The 19,417-nt window shown below is 39.7% G+C and overlaps 2 protein-coding genes across 8 annotated transcripts in view; both read left to right on the top strand.

Annotated features, from left to right (window-relative positions):
• The window catches only part of usp32 (ubiquitin specific peptidase 32), a 146,726-nt gene extending 140,255 nt beyond the window's left edge, over positions 1-6,471 (top strand). For 3 of the 7 annotated variants that reach the window (XM_060943943.1, XM_060943942.1, XM_060943944.1), the window contains one exon: positions 1,919-4,325. In XM_060943943.1, coding sequence (XP_060799926.1) covers positions 1,919-2,092 — 174 coding nt within the window. In that variant the 3' untranslated portion in view covers positions 2,093-4,325. The other 4 variants (XR_009656865.1, XR_009656863.1, XR_009656862.1 and 1 more) reach the window with 4 other exon arrangements.
• On the top strand, positions 3,388-19,398 carry si:ch211-167j9.5 (fibroblast growth factor receptor homolog 1). Its single transcript, XM_060943490.1, has 11 exons — positions 3,388-3,455; positions 9,114-9,210; positions 9,446-9,547; positions 9,694-9,832; positions 12,454-12,552; positions 14,064-14,224; positions 15,910-16,047; positions 16,124-16,235; positions 16,360-16,459; positions 17,594-17,693; positions 17,774-19,398. The coding sequence occupies exons 1-11, from the start codon at positions 3,388-3,390 to the stop codon at positions 17,819-17,821; spliced, it is 1,164 nt and encodes a 387-aa protein (XP_060799473.1). The 3' UTR covers positions 17,822-19,398.
• The last annotated feature ends 19 nt before the right edge of the window (positions 19,399-19,417 follow it).

The following is a 19,417-nucleotide window of genomic DNA, read 5'->3' as shown; positions in this document are numbered from 1 at the left end:
CACACTAGCTTCTGAGACAACACTGGATTAGTAACGAGAAAATTTCAGTTTTGTGATTATCATATCTCTGAACGACAGAACACAATTGTCTTATGAAACCAAGCTAATTTGATTAAAATAAATTGGAAAAGCTACTTTTTGAATGGAAAACAAAATACTCTGTTCGAGTTCTAACACTAGTTATCTGTTTAACAGTATGATGATAATACTGGAACCATCTAGCTTAGTCAGGTCCACATGAGCAGCTTTACTTGGTACTCTTCTCCATGCCTGTGCTATGATTACTGAGATGTTGACATTTGAAACGTGTAGCCCACATGTACAGAACAGTGGACCAAATACTTTTATATTGTCACAGATCAAGGCAAGATACAGTTGGGGAGTAAAACCACGGTTAAAAATGTGTTTGGGTTTTTTTAACGTAATGACTTGGATGAATACAGCCAGGTCCATAAGTCTTTGGACAGTGACAAAATGTTGCCTCTGTACACCACCATAATGGATTTGAAATGAAGCCATCAAGATGTGATTGAAGTCCAGACTTTCAGCTTCAATTCAAGGGGTTTAGCAAAAACATTGCATTCACAGTTGAGGAATTACAGCCTTTTTTTTTTTAAACATAGTCCCTCCACTTTCACAGGTTCAAAAGTAATCTGACAATTAACTGATAAGTAGTTCTATGACCAGTTGTGGCCAGTTTCATTATTTCATGACAAGGAGATAAAAGGTCTGGAGTTGGTTCCGATCAATGAATTTGCGTTTGGGAGATGTTCATTTATTGACGTCATTGCTGACAGAAGTAGCAGGATGAATTCTGAAGTGTATAGAGCTATACTTTCTTCTCAAATTCAGTCAAATGCTGCAGTACTGATGGGATGGCACTTCACAGCACAGCTGGTTAATGACCCAAAATGTACCGTGAAAGACAACCCAAGAGCTTCTTAAGGCAAAGAAATGGAATGATCTTAAATAGCAGAGTCAGTCAACCCAACTGAGCATGCTTTTCAAAACCGAAGGCAGAAAGACCCACAAACGAGCAGCAGTTGAATGCGGCTGCAGGAAAAGCCTGGCAAAGCTTCTCAAGGGAGGAACCCCAGCTTTTGATGTCCATGAGTTCCAGACTTCAGGATTTATTTCCAAGTATTAAAAATAATACTTATATTTAACAATTATTCACTGAAGGCTCAGTGTTTGGCAGATAGTTTGGTATAAATACGCAGGTGATTTATATTTTGATAAAAATTAAATTTTATTTTATTTTTTAAATCATGTGTCAAACTTCAAAAGCGGCATGCAAATGTAATAAAGGCATGTGCAGACTTGTCACTTACCTATACCAAGTCACATAAAATACTTTGTTTTGAAATCGATCAAATAAATCACAATCCCACCTTACGCTTAAATAGTTTTAGACCAAACTTCATAGCATCTTTAATGCTTTTAGGAACAGCGTTTTCTTTCCTAGTTTGTAATTCTTCCTCACTTACGGCGACGAAGCGATTGGCCGCTATTTTGCCGAGTCACTCGAGGTGATTATCGAGAAATAGTCTGATTTTTTTTTTTTTTTTTTTACCCAATCAGCACGCACGATTTTCTATAATTATTAGCTGGCCTAATTAATTATGAACCTGTGAAAGTGGAAGGATATAAAAAGGCTGTAATTCTTCAACAGTTAGTGCAATATTTTTGTTAAATCCCTTTAACTGAAGTTGAAAGTCTACACTTTAGTCACATCTATGGTAGATGACTTCATTTCAAATCCATTGTGGTGGTGGTGTAGAGAGGCAAAATTACCACCAAAAAAAAAAGGTCCAGATACTTATGGACCTGACTGTAAATGGCTAACGGCGTTATGTTTAAGTATTGAAATGCTAATGTACCTGATAAATAACTTTTGCTGCCTCTGTCTCATTTCCAGGAAGTTCACTCAGAAGAGATCGACACTGATTCAGCGTACATTCTCTTTTACGAACAGCAAGGAGTGAACTACTCTCAGTTTCTGCCTATGACTGACGGCAAAAAAATGGCAGACACTACGAGCATGGACGAAGACTTTGAGTCAGACTACAAGAAGTACTGTGTGCTTCAGTGAACCCATGCTCTTCCACAAATTAAAAGCACTTAATTAGTTCATCAGTATCCTGCCCAAGTGCAATGGAAACCGTGAAGCTTCACAGCTGAAACCGAGGAGCTGCAGTTGCTGAAGCACAAAGATCGGCTCCAGACTGTGGAATCTCAACCTCTGCTGCTGCCCCCTGTTTTAGCCATCAAATGGCTGAAAGAGTTTGAGAGAAAATAAACAAGAGAGAATTGTGTAGCTTGTGAATATTGCCAACTGAACAAAATGGGTCCTGGACCAAAAAGAAATTTCTTTGACATTTTTGTAATTAACAGGATTCAGTCCAAATCTGCAGCATCTCGTACCTAATGGGAAATTATGTTTATGTATTTACCTTTCCATAAGGTTTTCTTTAGGAGAAGGAGTGCTGTGTGTGTGTGTGTGTCTCTCTCTCTCTCTCTCTCTCTCTCTCTCTCTCTCTCTCTCTCTCGTATATCTTCCATAAACTTGTGTTTTGTATTTTTATATTGATAGGATCGAATCAATAAGAAGAAGAGCTTTTTTTTTTTTTTGGCCAAACACATTAAATCAGTCCCAACTCTATCCGTCAGTTCTACTGGACAGGTTTCTATTGGGTAAGTGCAATGTTCGGTTCTGTAATGCAAGTCGACACAGACTTGACCTTTTTGTTCCTTAGCACACATTATACACTACCTCCCTTTATTGTAGTTTATTGGCTGATTCTTGATGGAAAGACTGTAAGACAGTATTACACTTTACACGGCTTGCTAAAATGTGCCTGTAAAGTTTTTTCCTATTAGATAAAGAAATCTGGTTCTTTAAAAAAATCTGCCAGAACTGCATTCCAGTGAGTAGAAACCCACCCCAGCTATATTTGATTTTATATTTAAAGCTCAAGTTTGTGTTCAGATATTGTGCCAGTGTTTTTTTTTTTTCTCTGTGTTTTCCCCTTTATTTCCCCCAAAAAGCCAGTATATCTCTCTGAGGAAAGTTTTAAGTTCACAACGTTTTATTTTTCTGCGATTTATTTATTTTAATACCATGGATCTGTTCATGGTCCAAAAATGAGCTTGTCTGTCAACAGTCTGCTCCTCCTCGTAACACTTTCCCACCACCACGAGCATTTCACAACTCCATTACAGTCTCTTGAATGTACTTTCTGTTGTCACTTTATTTTTATTTTTTTTTCCTCATTAAAATAAATCTTTGTTCGTGGTCGAGTAAATGGTAGCCAAACGCATACATCTGATCAGTTTGCTCTCATAGGAGAGGTTCACATTATCAAGCCAAAGTCTTTAACAAGTGGTATGTCGTCGTGTAAAAAGCACACCTTTGTGGCTTCTCTGAAAGAACGCCTGAACCTCATGACAGCCTTGTGCTAAAAAGAAGCGGCGTCCATGTGACCTGCTTAAAGTTCTGTGTCTTACTGCCAGGATAGTAGCAACTCTTCATTAGAGAGCCATTGAAACACTGTGAATGGATACGATACAGTGAGTAATCCCTTTTCCTTTCATGGCTTCTAAACAATTAAACAAAGCTCTCTTTAGGAATGCATTGGGTCCTTCATTGGGAAAGAGCTACGTGTTGTTCTGTACCATTTTGCTGCTCTACTTTTCCTTATTATTGATATTTATGTACTTGTGTCATCAAGGAAAGGTTGTCTGAAATGAGAAATTATTATTTATTGGCCATTTGATGTCATTCAACACCCGAATAGTTCAAGTAATGTTTGAACTGCAAGTCACATTTCTTCAGTAACGGCCATCGAGGAAAATATCTGGTTTTGATTAAAACTACATCATTTCTCTCCATTTCAAACGTACATGTACTTGGAGTTGAGTGTCTTGCTCATTTTAGTTGAATTGGAAATCTTCCTCTCCGAGCTTATTGGGGCTGCGAATACACACATCACTTTTAAAGATTTTTGGGGTTTGATACAGGTATAATTTATTAATACTCCAAGAAACATGATTGATTTGATTGGAAAGTAGTGCAATCAACTACTGATCTCTTGATTTTTGTTAATCATCAGATATGTATTAATTTGATGAGCTTTATTTTGTACAGTGTTTAAAGAGTACAATGACATTGCACTGACATCAAATGTACAGATGTTTTGTAAATATGGCTATAAAAAAAGATGTATTTGAAAATGAACTGTAAAAATGTAGTTGTATATGGAGTGATACTGTTGATCTGTAACAATTATTTGAGCAACCGATTAAATTCAGCCAATGCAACTGAACCATTGAGGGTGTGTGGGGTTTTTGGTTTTTGTTTTTTTTTTCAAATTGAGTGCAAACTGTTACGTGCTTTTGTTTGCATGTTTGTTCTGGGTTTGCAGAGAGCAGCAGAGGCTGTAAGCAAGGAGAGGAAACCACAACATTGGTCATGTTCTGAATACTGCACATCTTCTCTGAAATCAAACCAAAGCAAACAATACCACTGCAATATGCTATGTATATTAATAAGTCTAGTGAATCTAAAATAAAACAGCCCTGATCTCGATCTGTGCAAAGCAGGAGGAAGGAAGGAAGGAAGGAAGGGAAGTGCAAGTAGTGTGAAGCGCATCTGACTGCATTCTGCACGAGTGCTTCATCTCACCCGCATCAGCAGCTCTGCTTTCTAAAGAGCACCTGGCTGAAGGTGGTTTTTGTGTGCTCTCGTTTTAGCAGCACACCACAAGGTCGAGCAGGCTCCATGACACCTTAATGACACACGGGGACATGAAACACAGCGACAGCTCATGACTGTAATGAAGGTAAATGATTCCTTTTTGCCACTTTTAAAAGATCTTTCCTACTTTCTCTTGTTTGTCTGAATTTATTGGTGTCAAAAGAAAACAATTAATTTTAGATTTTGTCCTTTTTTTGTGTGTCAATTTTTTTTTAATCACTTGTATTTTTTTTCAGCTTTGTAAAAATAAAAATCAACATCTCTTCCCTTCAAAATAAAATAGGATTCAGTTGTTTTCTTTATTGACTATTTAGTGTTTCATTTATCGAAACAAAAAGGTTATGGTGGTGTAGCCTGTGGGGAAACATGCAACAGTTAACATGCAAATCCTTCTTCGAATGCAATTATACACCAATTTCTATAAGGAACTTAAAATTGTGTGAGATAGATAGATAGATAGATAGATAGATAGATAGATAGATAGATAGATAGATAGATAGATAGATAGATAGACACACACATTGTATATATTCTTCAATTCCTAAGAAAATAAACTCGCACTATCCTTTTTCATCCATGTTCTTGTAGATATGCATTTGATTTGACACTTTATTCACTCCATAATTACAAACTTTAGGAACTGCTTCTTTGTATTTTGAATCAGATGGCCATGGCTTTGTACACAGCTTTTATTTATTTGTTAATTAATGTATTTATTTCTCTATTTAAAAAGTTTGTATTGATTAATTTGATCTTTTGCCATTGCCTTGGTATAGCTTAAAGGGGTTTTATATTTTTGTGTGGACCAATTGAAATTTTTCTTTTGTTGAGGGGTTCTTTCTTTCTTTCTTTCTTTCTTTCTTTCTTTCTTTCTTAAATGTAAACACAACATTTGTACTTTGGTACACTTAAAAAAAAAAAGTGAACCCTGGAACACCAAAACTTCTCAAGTATACCCTGAACTGACTGTTCATTTCATCGCTAGCAGGTAGAATTACAGCTCTTGGACATCAGGACATCCTCGTAAGATGTTTCTATATTTTTCTGATAGAAATGCATGGATTTGCAGCACTATAACAACCTTTTATGAGAATAGAACGTGTCCATTAAATCACACAATGCCAAATACCAGTCAAGGAGCAGCCTTGCGTTTTAAAATTATTTCACTGTGAAACCAACTGAAGCAAGATATAACATCACCAAAAAAAAAAAAAAAATCGAACTCTGGTACACACACATTAGCACACACGTTTTACATTGCTTTAGAAACTTAAATATTTATTTAATAAATGAGTGATATTTTAATGTTGCCTACAGTATAACATTTGTTACTTGAAAATAAGGCCACACGTTTATATATTGGCTGCATTTGTCTTCCACAGAAAGTCATTTTCTGTTCCTTGAATTTGAAAGCCAGAGTCAGCAGGCTTGCTCAGACTTTTAGGAATTTATTTGTAAAAGATTAAGTCATTGACTAATTAACCTGCTACCTCATTCTTCATTTCTTTCTCTTGCATTAAAACTATAGTTTCACATTCCTTAAGTTTTCCAAGCTGCAGTCTTTATTTCCGTTCCCTTGTAATGAGATTTTCAGTTTTTATTCCACACCTTCCTTTCTAATTACTTGGTTTCTTGTTTGTGTGGAGTTCGTAAATGAGAAACGTACTGTGCTGTGACTCAGATGCCAAGTTCTTTCTATTTTAGGGCTGAGACGGTTATTCAGACTTGCACAAGGAATGCATGGAGCTGGAAACAATGTCCTCTTCTCAGAATTCAACATGCCCACCTAATGACCAGAGAAGTAAGTGTGTAACAGGTCAGACTCTGCTTATAACGGCCAACAAGCTGTTACTCTGACGGGATGAATTTCTGACGCATGTTCAATCGGTGCAAATTAAAGATGAACAGTTACAGCGAGGGACAACCATAAAAGAGGGTGAAATTTTATTTCTGTCCATTTGGCCAACACTAACCCTGTGACTCAAACTCCACGGACACTTTTTGCCTTCCGTCAGCTCTGTAAGCTGCGGCATACAGTATTGCGCAAAAGTCTTAGCCACATGCAAAGAAATGCTGTCAAGCAAAGCAACCTTCAAAAATAATGAAATGTAATGTTTCTACAAAGTCAAAATTTTATATGACAGCCCTTTGCATTAAAAAAATAGTTTTGGGTATATTTTGTGCAAACCTTTAAGGACATTAGCTGGTACATTTTACTAAGAATCTGTCTTTTCTTGTTTCTTGATTTTTGTATGGAAAGACCAGCAGCCTTCATTTGTTTTTGTTTTTTTCTCACCCCCTGAAAAGTGGTCTATTGTGTAATTTTTTTTCCCTTTCATTACGAACAAACTCTCTTTTATTTTTTTTTTTCTTACTGTAGCATTACTTTTCCAACAAAGAAACTAAATGCTTGGAAATGCAACAAAATTTGTGCTCAACAAAAATAGAGTTCCTAACATTTTGCACAGTATTGTACATAATACCGTTTTTTGAAATGGCTTAATTATAAATGTAATGTTTATAGTACGGAGCAGTTACGGAATCACACACTTCAATAAATATCATACGGTACTTATGAAACAAAAATGAGCACCAAACACCAAAATATAGCCAAATTACAGTGTACATTCACAGCACAGCTTAAAGGCATGCAACTATAAGAGAAGTAAGGCACAACGTACTACGGGGCATGCTATTGTCAGAAAATAATCAAGGACTACTCAGAACTTGGTTATTTTCCTCTAATGGTACATCCTTTATTCCGCTCACACCACAGTTCACACTTATAACTTGCATTATTCTATCCACATTCACTGGATATGAGCAATGGTGTGCTCTGATTGACTGACTACTACTAGGCTATCAGCTCATATACTGTGAGTAGAGAAAAACAAAATGGTGGAGCGTATTGCTCCAACCGAGGACGAAATAAAAAATTCTACTTGAAAACAAAACCCTAAAAAAGACCAAAAAAAAGTGATAAAAATATGAAATAAAAGTATTTGATGGCAAGAAGTTTTGGGGTTTTTTTTTTTCCTTCTCTCAAGAACTATTATTATAACATTTTTCACAAATTGCTACTGTCATTTTGCCAGTTGGTTTTACATTCTAATCAGAAATTTTGTCATTTTGTGTAAAGTTTTTATTTATCGAATTTGCAAGAAATAAAAATGCTCCATTTCTCAAAATCCAGTGAATGTGGATAAAATAAGTTATTCCACTCAATCTCGTCGTACATGGTTTACATGGTAGCACCTCATCGGCTATCCGCTCACGTACGACTCAATTTCGTGTAATAACCCTTAATTATAGCAGTCGTTCTCTTATCAAATTCCGCAGCTAACAGAGCTGTGCTGTTCTAGAAAATTAATCAACAATTTGGACCAATCACATTCAAGTCATCTTGAGCATTATTATATGAAAACCAGGGTTTGTAATCTGTAATAAACCTTAATCCTTGGTCATTTTCATTTCTAACTGGTTCCTTTTGTATGATCCAAACTTTATGTGGATATCAGTGGAGCTAGAGGACAAAACTGATTCCCTCCTTCAACTTCAGTGACCACTTTATCCTTATCAGACAGGAATATACCCTAGATAGGACACTATATTCCCACACTTCTTCACACCTGGGGCCAGTTTAGCATCGCCAGTTCCCCCACTGGTGGGAGGAAACCCATATGGAGAGTGACCAGAGCTCAGGATTGAACCTGGAGGTGTTAGATGGCAACACTACTCACTGCAGCGCCATGCCATGAATGCATGAGCATAAATAAATGTTCTATTATTGATATCTATGGGTAGTTCTTTGGTAACGGAATTACATTCACAGCAAAATGTGGTAACTTTTTTTTTTTTTTAAGTTGCAGTACTCAAGATAATGGTATTAAGTAAAAATTTCACACTGTACAGGGGATCTTTTTGATCCTTAAAAAGCATAGAAAAATTGGCTATGTTTAACTCTGAAGACAAAATCTTTTATGAGGAAAGAAAAGTCAGTAACGGAATTACATCAGGAAAAAAAACCCCTGAACTTTCATTTCTTAAAATTCAAACCAAGATTTCTCTGAAGTGACACTGCTATAATTGGGGGGGGGGTAATATGATTTTCAGTACATTTTGCCTTGGAATCCATACTTTAGCAAGATCTTTCAACAAAACTATGGCTGAAAACAGCAAGAAATAGAGAAAATAAACATTTTGCTAATACATTCAGAATGATCAGTAAGTATACGCCTTACAAGAGTGAGTTGCCAGACTACTGAAGTGTGTTCGCGAAACTGTTAGTTATGTGGCCTAGTTTGATTTCCTGTCATGCTTCATGATGTAACCTCTTGCATTCTGTTTGTTGTTCTAGATGCTGCTACCCTGGACATTATCCACTACATTCTCCTTGGCATCTCTGCTCTCAGCGTTCTCACCGCACTTTTGTTTGGCATCCTGTGCTTCAAAAGGTAAATGAACGAGTATCTTTTCTTGGACAGAGAGTAGTTTTACCGACTGAATTACTCAACTAGTAGTCAGACAATAGACTCTTATTCTAACGCAGCCCATTTAATTTTTAAGAGTCTTTATTCCTTATATTGCAGATATCGATCACTGAATAAAACCATAAAGCAGCTGAGATGCGGAAAGTCCATAGCTGTTCCTCCTCAAGACTCCTCTCCTCTGTCTCCCATCTCTCCTCAGTCGGTGGGGGTGATTCCACCGTTGGACAATTCTGCAGAAACACGTCTACATGAACAGAAAAGCAGACAGAATGTTCGATTACTGTGGAGACCATCGCAACAGGTTCAGAGCATCACAATTCTCAAATAATTCGTAATCGTGTCGTCATTATTAAAGCATAGACGGACGCCATGAGAGAAAACGCATTCACTTGTTATATAAAAGAGTCGAGAACAAAACATAACCTCTCTACAATGTTGTGTGTGCAGAACCCACAGATTACAAGGACAGACCTGAACCTGATGCAGCTGATCAAAGCTGGGAGAGAAGGCGCGTTCTACAAAGCAAGGATGTTGCGGGGAACCTGCAAAGGTCACTCACTTGTCACCTGCAAAATTGCAAAAGAAGGTAGGAAAATGCCAAAACCACCGCTCTTTGAACAGGCTCTGAATTTATTAATCCTACTGTTCCCAAGTAGGCGCTTACACTGCAGGTGAATATAATTAGACCGCGAGTTGGCCTCGTGGTTAGCGTGTCCGCTTCTCGACCGGGAGATCACGAGTTTTACTCATGGTCCAAAGACCATCATAAAAATGGTACCTCCTGCCGTCTGGCAAGGCACGCTGCAATACAGACGTGAGTGGGGAGTCAAACTCTCACGCTTACCAGAGGACTAGCCCCCCACTGTAACCCTAGCTATGTAATAGGCAAGAGGCCGAGGGCTATGGAAACGGAGATTGGTGCCACCCTATGCGCCACATGGCGTGGGAAGGACTTTGAATATAATTACTTTTTAAAATATTCTAGCCTTTGGATGACATTACCGCGAGTTGGTCTAGTGGTTAGCGTGTCCGCCTCTCGATCGGGAGATCACGAGTTCTACTTGCAGTCAGGTCATACCAAAGACCATCGTAAAAAAATGGTACCTACTGCCATCTGGCAAGGCACGCTGCAATACAGATGTGAATGGAGAGTCAAACTCTTGCAGTTACCAGAGGACTATTCCCCCCCCCCCACACACACACACACTGTAACCCTAGCTATGTAATAGGCGAGAGACCGAGGGCTACAGAAACGGAGATCGGCGCCGCCATATGGTGTGGGAAGGACTTTTTGGATGACGTTAGAATAAATTTTTTGTGAGGACATTGTCATGAACAGTGTTTTTACAGAACAGTTTGCCCCCTTTTTTCATTATTTATTTGAGGCAACATTGTTGTAAAATTCTAGTTTTTATTGGGGTCCAAATGTTTTGAGATCATGTTGAAAAGCTGTGAAAACCCGGTGGGGGATGGAAGTGCTGAATATAATGACTATACACCTATCAGCCTTAACATTAAAGCCACCGACAAGTGAAGCGAATAACATTTTGATTATTTTATTGCAATGCCACCTGTCCAGGGGTGGGATATATTAGGCAGTAAATAAACCGTCAGTTCTTGAAGTTGATGTGTTGGGAGTAGGAAAAATGGGCACGCGTAAAGATCTGAGCGATTCTAACAAGGGCCAAATTGTGATGGCTAGACGACTGGGTCTGATGATCTCCAAAACGGCAGGTTTTGTGGGGTGTTCCCACAGTGGAGGCAGTATGATGCTCTGGACAATGTTTTGCTGGGAAAACTTGGCTCCTGGCATTCATGTGGATGTTAATTTGACATGTACCACCTACCTACACATTGTTGCAGAAAAAGTACACCCTTTCATGGCAACAGGAATACATGGCAGTGGCCTTATTCAGCAGGATAATGCATCCTGCCACGCTGTTTGAGGAACATAAACAGTTCGTGTTGACTTGGCCTCCAAATTCACCAGATTTCAATCTGATCAAGCATCTGTGGGATGTTGCGGACCAATCCATTGAGACCACAACTTGCAGGACTTAAAGGATCTGTTGCTAACGTCTTGGTGCCAGATACCACAGCACACCTTCAGAGGTCTTGTGGAGTCCATGCCTTGAAGGCTGAGAGCTGTTTTGGCGACACATGAGGGACCTACACAGTGTTAGGCAGGTGGCTTTAATGTTGGGTGGTGTAGTGGTTAGCGCTGTCGCCTCACAGCAAGAAGGTTCTGGGTTCGAGCCCTGTGGCCAGCGAGGGTCTTTCTGTGTGGAGTTTGCATGTTCTCCCCGTGTCCGCGTGGGTTTCCTCCGGGTGCTCCGGTTTCCCCCACAGTCCAAAGACATGCAGGTTAGGCTAATTGCTGGCTCTAAATTGACCGTACGTGTGAATGTGAGTGTGAATGGCTGTGTGTCTCTATGTATCAGCCCTGCGATGATCTGGCGACTTGTCCAGGGTGTACTCCGCCTCTCACCCATAGTCAGCTGGGATAGGCTCCAGCTTGCCTGTGACCCTGTACAGGATAAGTGGTTATGGATGGATGGTTTTCATGTTATGGCTGAACGGTGTATATTGACCATTTTTAGGTCCCTATTTAAATGTAAGCAAATTTGTCACTTTGAGCATGTTAACTCATTTAGACAAAGGGTCCGATTTTCCTCATACCGAATCTCTTCCGTTGAAGTTTGTGTTCAGGCTGCACTGCAGTAGATTTGATCAAACACAGATCATCCCTTTGGAGTCTCTACCAGCTCAAGTGCACAGTGTCATTAAAGCAAAAAAAGAGACGTACTGTACTAAATACTAAAATTTAGAAATTACTATGCAAATATTTCTAAGATTCTACTTTTCACTCACGTTCATGCTGATATCATTTGTAATGGAAAATGTACAATAGAAACACTTTTTTTATTCTAGAAGAAAATAATCATTCAAAAAAAAAAAAAGTGATTTTCATCTCTTCCCACATTTGCTTTCTAATGTCTCCGAAGTAAATTGTGCTATTAAGTTATAAAGATAAACATGTTGATCTTTCCTCTTTTCATATTATTACAGTAGAGGAAAGGCAGATGCAGTTTATCCAAATAGCCGACAATAACAAAATCATTTCTACCTGTGGTATCAACTTAATAAATTCTGTTACATTCCAGTATCAGTATGAACAATCATTAATTAGGTGACTGTCACTATTAGGAGTCACTTCAAAGCAAATAGAGGCTGAAGTGTCGATAATGAGGAAGTTGGTGCACCATAAGAATGTGCTTCAGCTGCTCGACTGGAACACTGCTGAAGGTAAGAGCTCGATCAGACATGGTCTATTTTTAGTTTATTAAGTAATTCTACCCCTACAGCCAATGTGATCAGCTCGATATTTTAGTTCAAATCCACACCATGTTGCTGTTTAATTATCTGATGTTGAGAATGAAAGATGTTTGGTGTTAAAAGGACACTACAGTAAAACTGGAACCTACTTTAAAGGTCCCATGGCATGGTGGTTTGTTGATGCTTTAAACGGGCTCGTGGAGGCTTCCGGATGTTATATCCGCAGCCTTTCTCGAAATGAACCCTCGGCACGTAAATATAGCCTCCTGGGAGAAAGCCCCATTTCAGCGCTTTTCCCAGTGCGTCGTTTTGCTAATGAGAAGCAGGAGGCGGGGAAGGGTAGAGGGTGGGGGCGGGCCATGGGGGGAGGGGCTTGACCAAGCTGCGCTCACACATACTCGCTGCTATCAGCGCCTGTAGCCACGCTGCTAAGACAAAACCCCGTTCTCCCTCGGACTCCTTTCGTAAACTCAACGTGACACAGAGAACAGAGAGTGAGAGTGTTCGGAGTGGTAGTTTACGAACGTATAATACCCTAGGCTTGAACATGCACTCCATAACCAAAGAGGATAGAAGCAGCAACTACAGCAACATATCGCTTATCCAACAGAAGACATGCATTGCGGAGCAATAGTCAAACATAAGCTCATAAGTTACAGTCAATTTCCAGACTAAACTCAGTTTAACAGAGCATGCTGCATGCTCTTTAGTTTTGTAGCGCAGAGTACCTGGCTAACTGCAGGAAGCGGTTAACTGCACAGCTAATGTAGCCATTGCTAGGCTAACGCACCGATTTTAAAACACAGCAAAACGACTTAACAGTTATACACTTACTTGTTGGGTGTTTGTGGCTGATGCGGCAGGGATGCTTGGTACGGACCCAGGCTTCAGTGACAGTTGATGTGCAAAACCTGCCCTGTACTGTCCCAAGTTGTGGAAACATTCATCAGGAAAATGCTTCCGACAAACATACACCGTCTTAGGTAGACTCGACGGCGTATTATTGGAGTAAATAAAATTAAGCCACTGCGTCTTCAGGGGCTCTCCCGTCGGCAGTAAAAACACACTCTTTTCTGTGTTGTCACATCCATGTACAGCGCAATTTCCATGTTTCGCTCGCTTAGGTGACGCCATGTTGTTGTGTCCTCTATGGTCTCCTCACTACAACTGGGCGGGGCAATCCATACAGTGGGTGGGAATCCAGAGGGGGGGCGTGGGGATCATCTCCCTTGCTGACGTAGTAAAGGGAAGAGCTCATCAACGCGCCGTTTTGACGCGCCATTCTCAAATGTTGGGCATAGTTTGGTTTACACATTATGAAATTTCTAGCCACTGGGGTGACTTAAGAAGGTCAGAGGAACTCATTTTAACATTAAAAAACCTCAGAGTGAAAATTTCATGCCATGGGACCTTTAATATATAGATCATGATGTTTTCTATAACTTGCCGGGGTGTTTTAAAATTTTTTTTTCTTCCCTTAGAGCCCTTCCTATTGATCATGGAGTATGTTAGTTTTGGGACCCTACGCAGCTTTGTGCAGACACATCATGACAAGCTGAGTGCTGACCCTGAGATCCAGAACCTTTTTGCTATCGCCGCCTATCACATCGCTCTGGCCATGGAACACTTGCGCTCCAAAATGGTATCTCTCGCTTTTTCGATGAAACACCAGTTTATGCTTACATAATACTTGCACCATTTTCAAAGAATGAAAACAGGCCTTATAGACAGAACTTTAAAATCTGTCCTGGATGATGGAGGTGACCAGTGCAATTAATTTAAAGTAGGAGTTGTATGTGTGCTTATTCTCTCCCCTCCTCCCCCCCTTTTTTTTTAAATGTATTTATTTATTTTAAAACGCTCATCTGGCCGTAAGGCCAATGAGCTGTTGTCATGGCGTGGCATCCGTCGTCCACAATTCATTTAAATTATACGTTTTCCACAGATTTCCGTTCTGATTGTTTTATTTGAAAGAACTCAACGCGCCGCACAAAACTTGGTCGTTGTTTTGTCAAATGTTTTGCTAACGAGTTAGTAATTCGACCAAATTAATGAATTTTCCAGGCCTCTCACTAGAATTGTATCTCCTCTCTCATTTCTCATCCGACTCTAGGTCTGATCGATGTTTTGGGTAGATCTTCCCTTGAGCAACAAAACTTGGTCATTTGTTTGTTGATTTTCCTGTTGTAAACAATTTGTTTACAATTTTGTTTATTTTCATTTAAATATCTCCCTCACTTCTCAATGGATTTCAGTTCTGATGGTTTTATTTGAAAGAACTAGTCCTTCTGCACAACACTTGGTCATTGTATTGTCAAATTTTTGCTAACGAACTGCTAATTAGGTCAACTTCGCGAATTTTCAGTCTTTTCACGAGAATTGTATCTCGTCCCTTTATCACGTAATTTCAGTTCTGAATGATGTTTTGGGTCGATCTTCCCTCGGGGAACAAAACTTGTTTGATTTTCTTGTACAACTTTTGTTTTTCAGTTAAATCGTATCTCCTCCCTCACTTCTCAGTGGATTTCAGTTCTGATTGTCTTATTTGAAAGAACTAGTCCTTCTGCACGACACTTGGTCATTGTTTTGTCAAATTTTTGCTTACAGATTAGTCATTAGATCAATTTAACAGATTTTCTTTTGACTAGAATTGTATCTCCTCTCTCATTTATCATCCAAATTCAGTTCTGATCGATGTTTTGGGTAGATCTTCCTTCGGGAACAAAATTTAGTCCTTTGTTGATTTTCCTGTTGTAAACAGTTTGTCGTTGAGGTTGGTCTTCTCTCACACATCACATTTCAGTTCTGTTTGTGATGTTTTGGTCGTCGTAGGGGTTTTGATGGCAGGCCAGATGAGCTACTACATCCTTGATGTTCTGGTTATAAAGGATAACGTGTACAGTAATCTTGCCTGCTCTCAAGAACAACAAATGTGTGGAGCAATTTGTCTACAATACCTTTTTGACCAAAAAGGCATGACTTTAGCGATGTTCTTCAGATGGAAAAAGGGAGCTGCGGTTGTTTGTGCATGCAGTGTGAAACTGCTTTGTACGTGCAGCAGGTTATTTTTATGTCCCATTTGTGCATCAAAGCAAAACCAAAAAAAAAATATTGGTAGTTTGCCCTACTTCTGTACTTTAGCTATGTGCTGAAACATCATCCACGGCAGGGGTTTGTGTTAATGCCATTCTATATAAACCGTCTCTACAGTGGAACAGGGATGTGACTCAGTAACTTGTTTGGGAAAAGTTTAGTTCTCTTTCACCTCAGTGGAAACCCACCTAACGGATGCATATTATGACTGAGATTCTTCCTTGTAATCTGCAGGTGGTACACTGTGACCTTGCTTTAAGGAATATTCTGGTGAGCCGTTTCCCCTGGGAAATCAAAGTGGCGGAGTTTGGTTTGGCCAGAGACTTGACGCGTATGAGAAGTAGACGCAGCACCAGGAAAAAGCACCAGAAGGTTAGGCATAGTACTATATTACATCAATCCTCATATTCTGTAAATCCTCCAGTGGTTTAAATGTTTCTGTCCTTAGGAACGAGTGCCCCTGCGCTGGTATCCTCCTGAATATTTCCGGAACAGCTACTACAGCTTCAAGGGGGATGTGTGGGCTTTTGGTATCGTGTTATGGGAAATGCAGACATTTGGTAAGCTCAGCACAATTTCCCATAACAGGCCTACAGATTAGATCATCCATTTGCTGAAATCCAATTAAAAACTCTGCAGAAAAGTAAAGCAAACTAAAGATGGTTTTTATTGTGCTCTTTCCAGGCAGTCTGCCCTATCCCAGTTTAGAGACTTCAGATCAAGTGGTGTATCACATTTGTGCTGGAACCAGAAACGTCGGACCTGACAGCTGCCGACCAGAGATGTGAGCGTCAACGTTATTCACCCTTTATTTGGCTGTTGGGCTTCAAGAAAGCTCTGTGCATCTGGTTAATTAATATATATTTACAGCACTGCTGGCAGGAGTTGTAGGTGTGTTTGTGTGTGTGTGTGTGTGTTATACGTTTAAGACTTTGTGATCTATTTAACAGTTATTCCATGAAATCGAGTCGTACATGAGGTAATAGCCGATGAGGCTATTAGCCATGTATGACGAGATTGAGTGGAATAAATGTTTTATTATAGCCACATTCACTGGATTTTGAGAAACGGAGCATTTTTACTTTTTGCAAAGCCGATAAATAAAACCTTTATGCAAAACATTGGACAAAATAATTTCTGCTTAGAATGTAAACAAACCGGTGAAATGACCGTAGCAATTTGTGAAAAATGCTGCTATAAAAATTCTTAAAAAATAAAAAGATGCGTTCTTACCATCAAATACTTTTATTCCATAATTTTTTTTGGGGGGTGGTGGGTGTTTTCAAGTAGAGTTTTTATTTCGTCCTCGGATGGTTCAGTAATGCTGTCTGCCATTTTCTTCTTCTTTAGGGTTTTTTTTTTTTTTTTGGTGGCACTTAAAAATGTATTACTGCCATCAACTGGGCTGGAGTGTGGAACAGGAGCTATTGGGGGGGGGGGGGGGGGGGACTACATTCTTTTAGCTATTTCTGTTTCTTTTAAATACTTGATCAAGTGAGATATCTGACTTGATGCACTCTGCCATTTTGTTTTTCTCTCCTCATGGTATATGTGCTGATATCCTAGTAGTAGAGTAACCAATCGGAGTGTGCGATTGCTCATCTCCAGTGAATGTGGACAGAATAAAAGAAATTATCTTGCAGTCTTGGCCTAGCAGTACCTTTTGCTTTCAACATTTTCTCTGGGGTCTTTGACCCCATAGAACTACAGTGTTTAAGTATGAAATGAAACCTAAACCAGTGGTTCTCAAACCACTTCCCAGGATACCCCAGACTGTCCACATTTTTGTTCTATCCCAGTGTTGTGTGACTGAGAAGCGCCGACTTGAACTGTGCTTTGCACAGGTACTCTAGGACAAGCATTAGGTACAAAGCACTGCATTTGAATATGGACACTGAGCTGATATTTTCATATCCAGACTGCAGATAATGAAGGATTGCTGGTTGGAGCCGTATACAGCCAGACCCTCCTTTATGGAGCTCGTCAGAGTTCTGGAGAGTATAATTGAGAACGATTCGGTAGGTGTTTTTTCAATCATACCATTTAACAGTTGCACCATTATCAGGTAAACAACAAGCTTGAATATCTTGTGTTTCAGGATTATGTGGATGTTGTAGACCAAAGACTGAGTTTAACAGAAGACTGAATACTCAACATCATAGTCAAGTTGGAGTCCAAAAGCATGTTGAGGATCAGCATCTTTTCCTGCTGGCCGACAGGAGTCACCTGATTGCACTAATGAGTTTACCTTGTGAGCATGGATAGAGGACCTGCCTGATAACACTTTGGCTGGATGTCAAACGCCCACTTCTCACTGGATAGCCGTATGAGTTGAAGCCTTGCTGAACAGTTTGACAGTGTGGAGACCTTTGTTTGTTTGTTTATGGGTGTTTTCACTTTTGGGTTCTTTTAGCATTCCATGTAGTCTCGGACCAATGACCCCATTTCTGTGCTTACATAAACACAACAGATTAACTTGGGGGGGGGGCCTTTAAAACAACCCACCAGTGAACTGTACTCCAGTCAACTCTAGAGATGGTCTTTGTACCTTTCTATGGTCCACTTGATTCATATCTTGTGAAAACAACAAAGTGATCCCAGTCTGCGTCGTGTTTGCTTTACAGCTAAAGAATTTGAAGCTTGCTGCCCAAATGTAGCTGCAACTTTCTCTCACTTTGCAGAGAATACTATGAGTGTCAGTGTGGGGACACAGCAATGTAAGTGCTGTTAGGTAGCAACATGACAGATGACAGTGTTAAAAGGCTAATAGAGGCATTGTGGCACTTGCAATAATGCTATTGAGGTTAAGTATTTAAGAAGCGGTCGTAAAAATAAAAGCCTGATATTTGAACAATAGTTCCGTATAGTGTGTAGTGTATGCATGTATTTTTTGTCTTTGCTAAACTCTTATATAAGAGTCACAAATGGGTCTATGGTATGAAGAATTAGTTGGCTTTGATGGTCCTGCAACAAAATTGCCTCTCCTCATTGCTTTTTCTCCAGACGCTCCAATTCTGTTTTCAAACCATGATGAATAACATTATCTGTCTCGCACAGCTGGGCTTTGAATTCTGCAGCAGCTGTGGCGTGAACGGCTAAATGCTCCTAGAGCAGATCTGTGGTCTAGCTATGGATGGAGTCCTTTTTTGAGTCCACGTCTATCATGAAGAGCAACATGGTGGTGCAGTAGTTAGCACGGTCACCTCACAGCAAGCAGGTTCTGGATTCAAACCTGCCCGTGCTTATGTGGGTTTCCTCCCACAGTCCAAAGACGTGTAGATTAGGTCAACTGGCTACTCTACATTGCCCACTGTTAAAATGAGTGTGAGTGGCTGGCTGGCTCTCTCTCTGCGTTAACCCCATGAGGGATTGGCAACCTGACCAGGTTGCCTATGTCAACTGGGATCGGCTCCAGCTCACCTGTGACCTGCAATGGATGGATGGATCATGAACACCAAAAGCACTGAGGTCATTTGCAGATAATTCCCTTTTTGGGTCTACTTTAACAGTATGGTTTTATTTAAAAGTAACTCTCTATGGGGGTAGTGCAGTGGTTAGCACTGTCGCCTCACAGCAAGTAGGTTCTGGGTTCAAGCCCAGTAGCTGACAGGGGTCTTTCTGTGTGGAGTTTGCATGTTGTTATTTTGTTTATTTGTATAGCGCTTTTAACAACAGGCATTGTCGCAAAGCAGCTTGACAGAAAATTAAACACTTTAAACATGAGCTAATTTTCTTCCCATGT

The sequence above is a fragment of the Neoarius graeffei genome, chromosome 17 (assembly GCF_027579695.1).
Source record: "Neoarius graeffei isolate fNeoGra1 chromosome 17, fNeoGra1.pri, whole genome shotgun sequence".
NCBI classification, from domain to species: domain Eukaryota; kingdom Metazoa; phylum Chordata; class Actinopteri; order Siluriformes; family Ariidae; genus Neoarius; species Neoarius graeffei.
The sequence above is the reverse complement of the archived record's forward strand: the minus strand, read 5'-3'. Positions and strand labels throughout refer to the sequence as shown.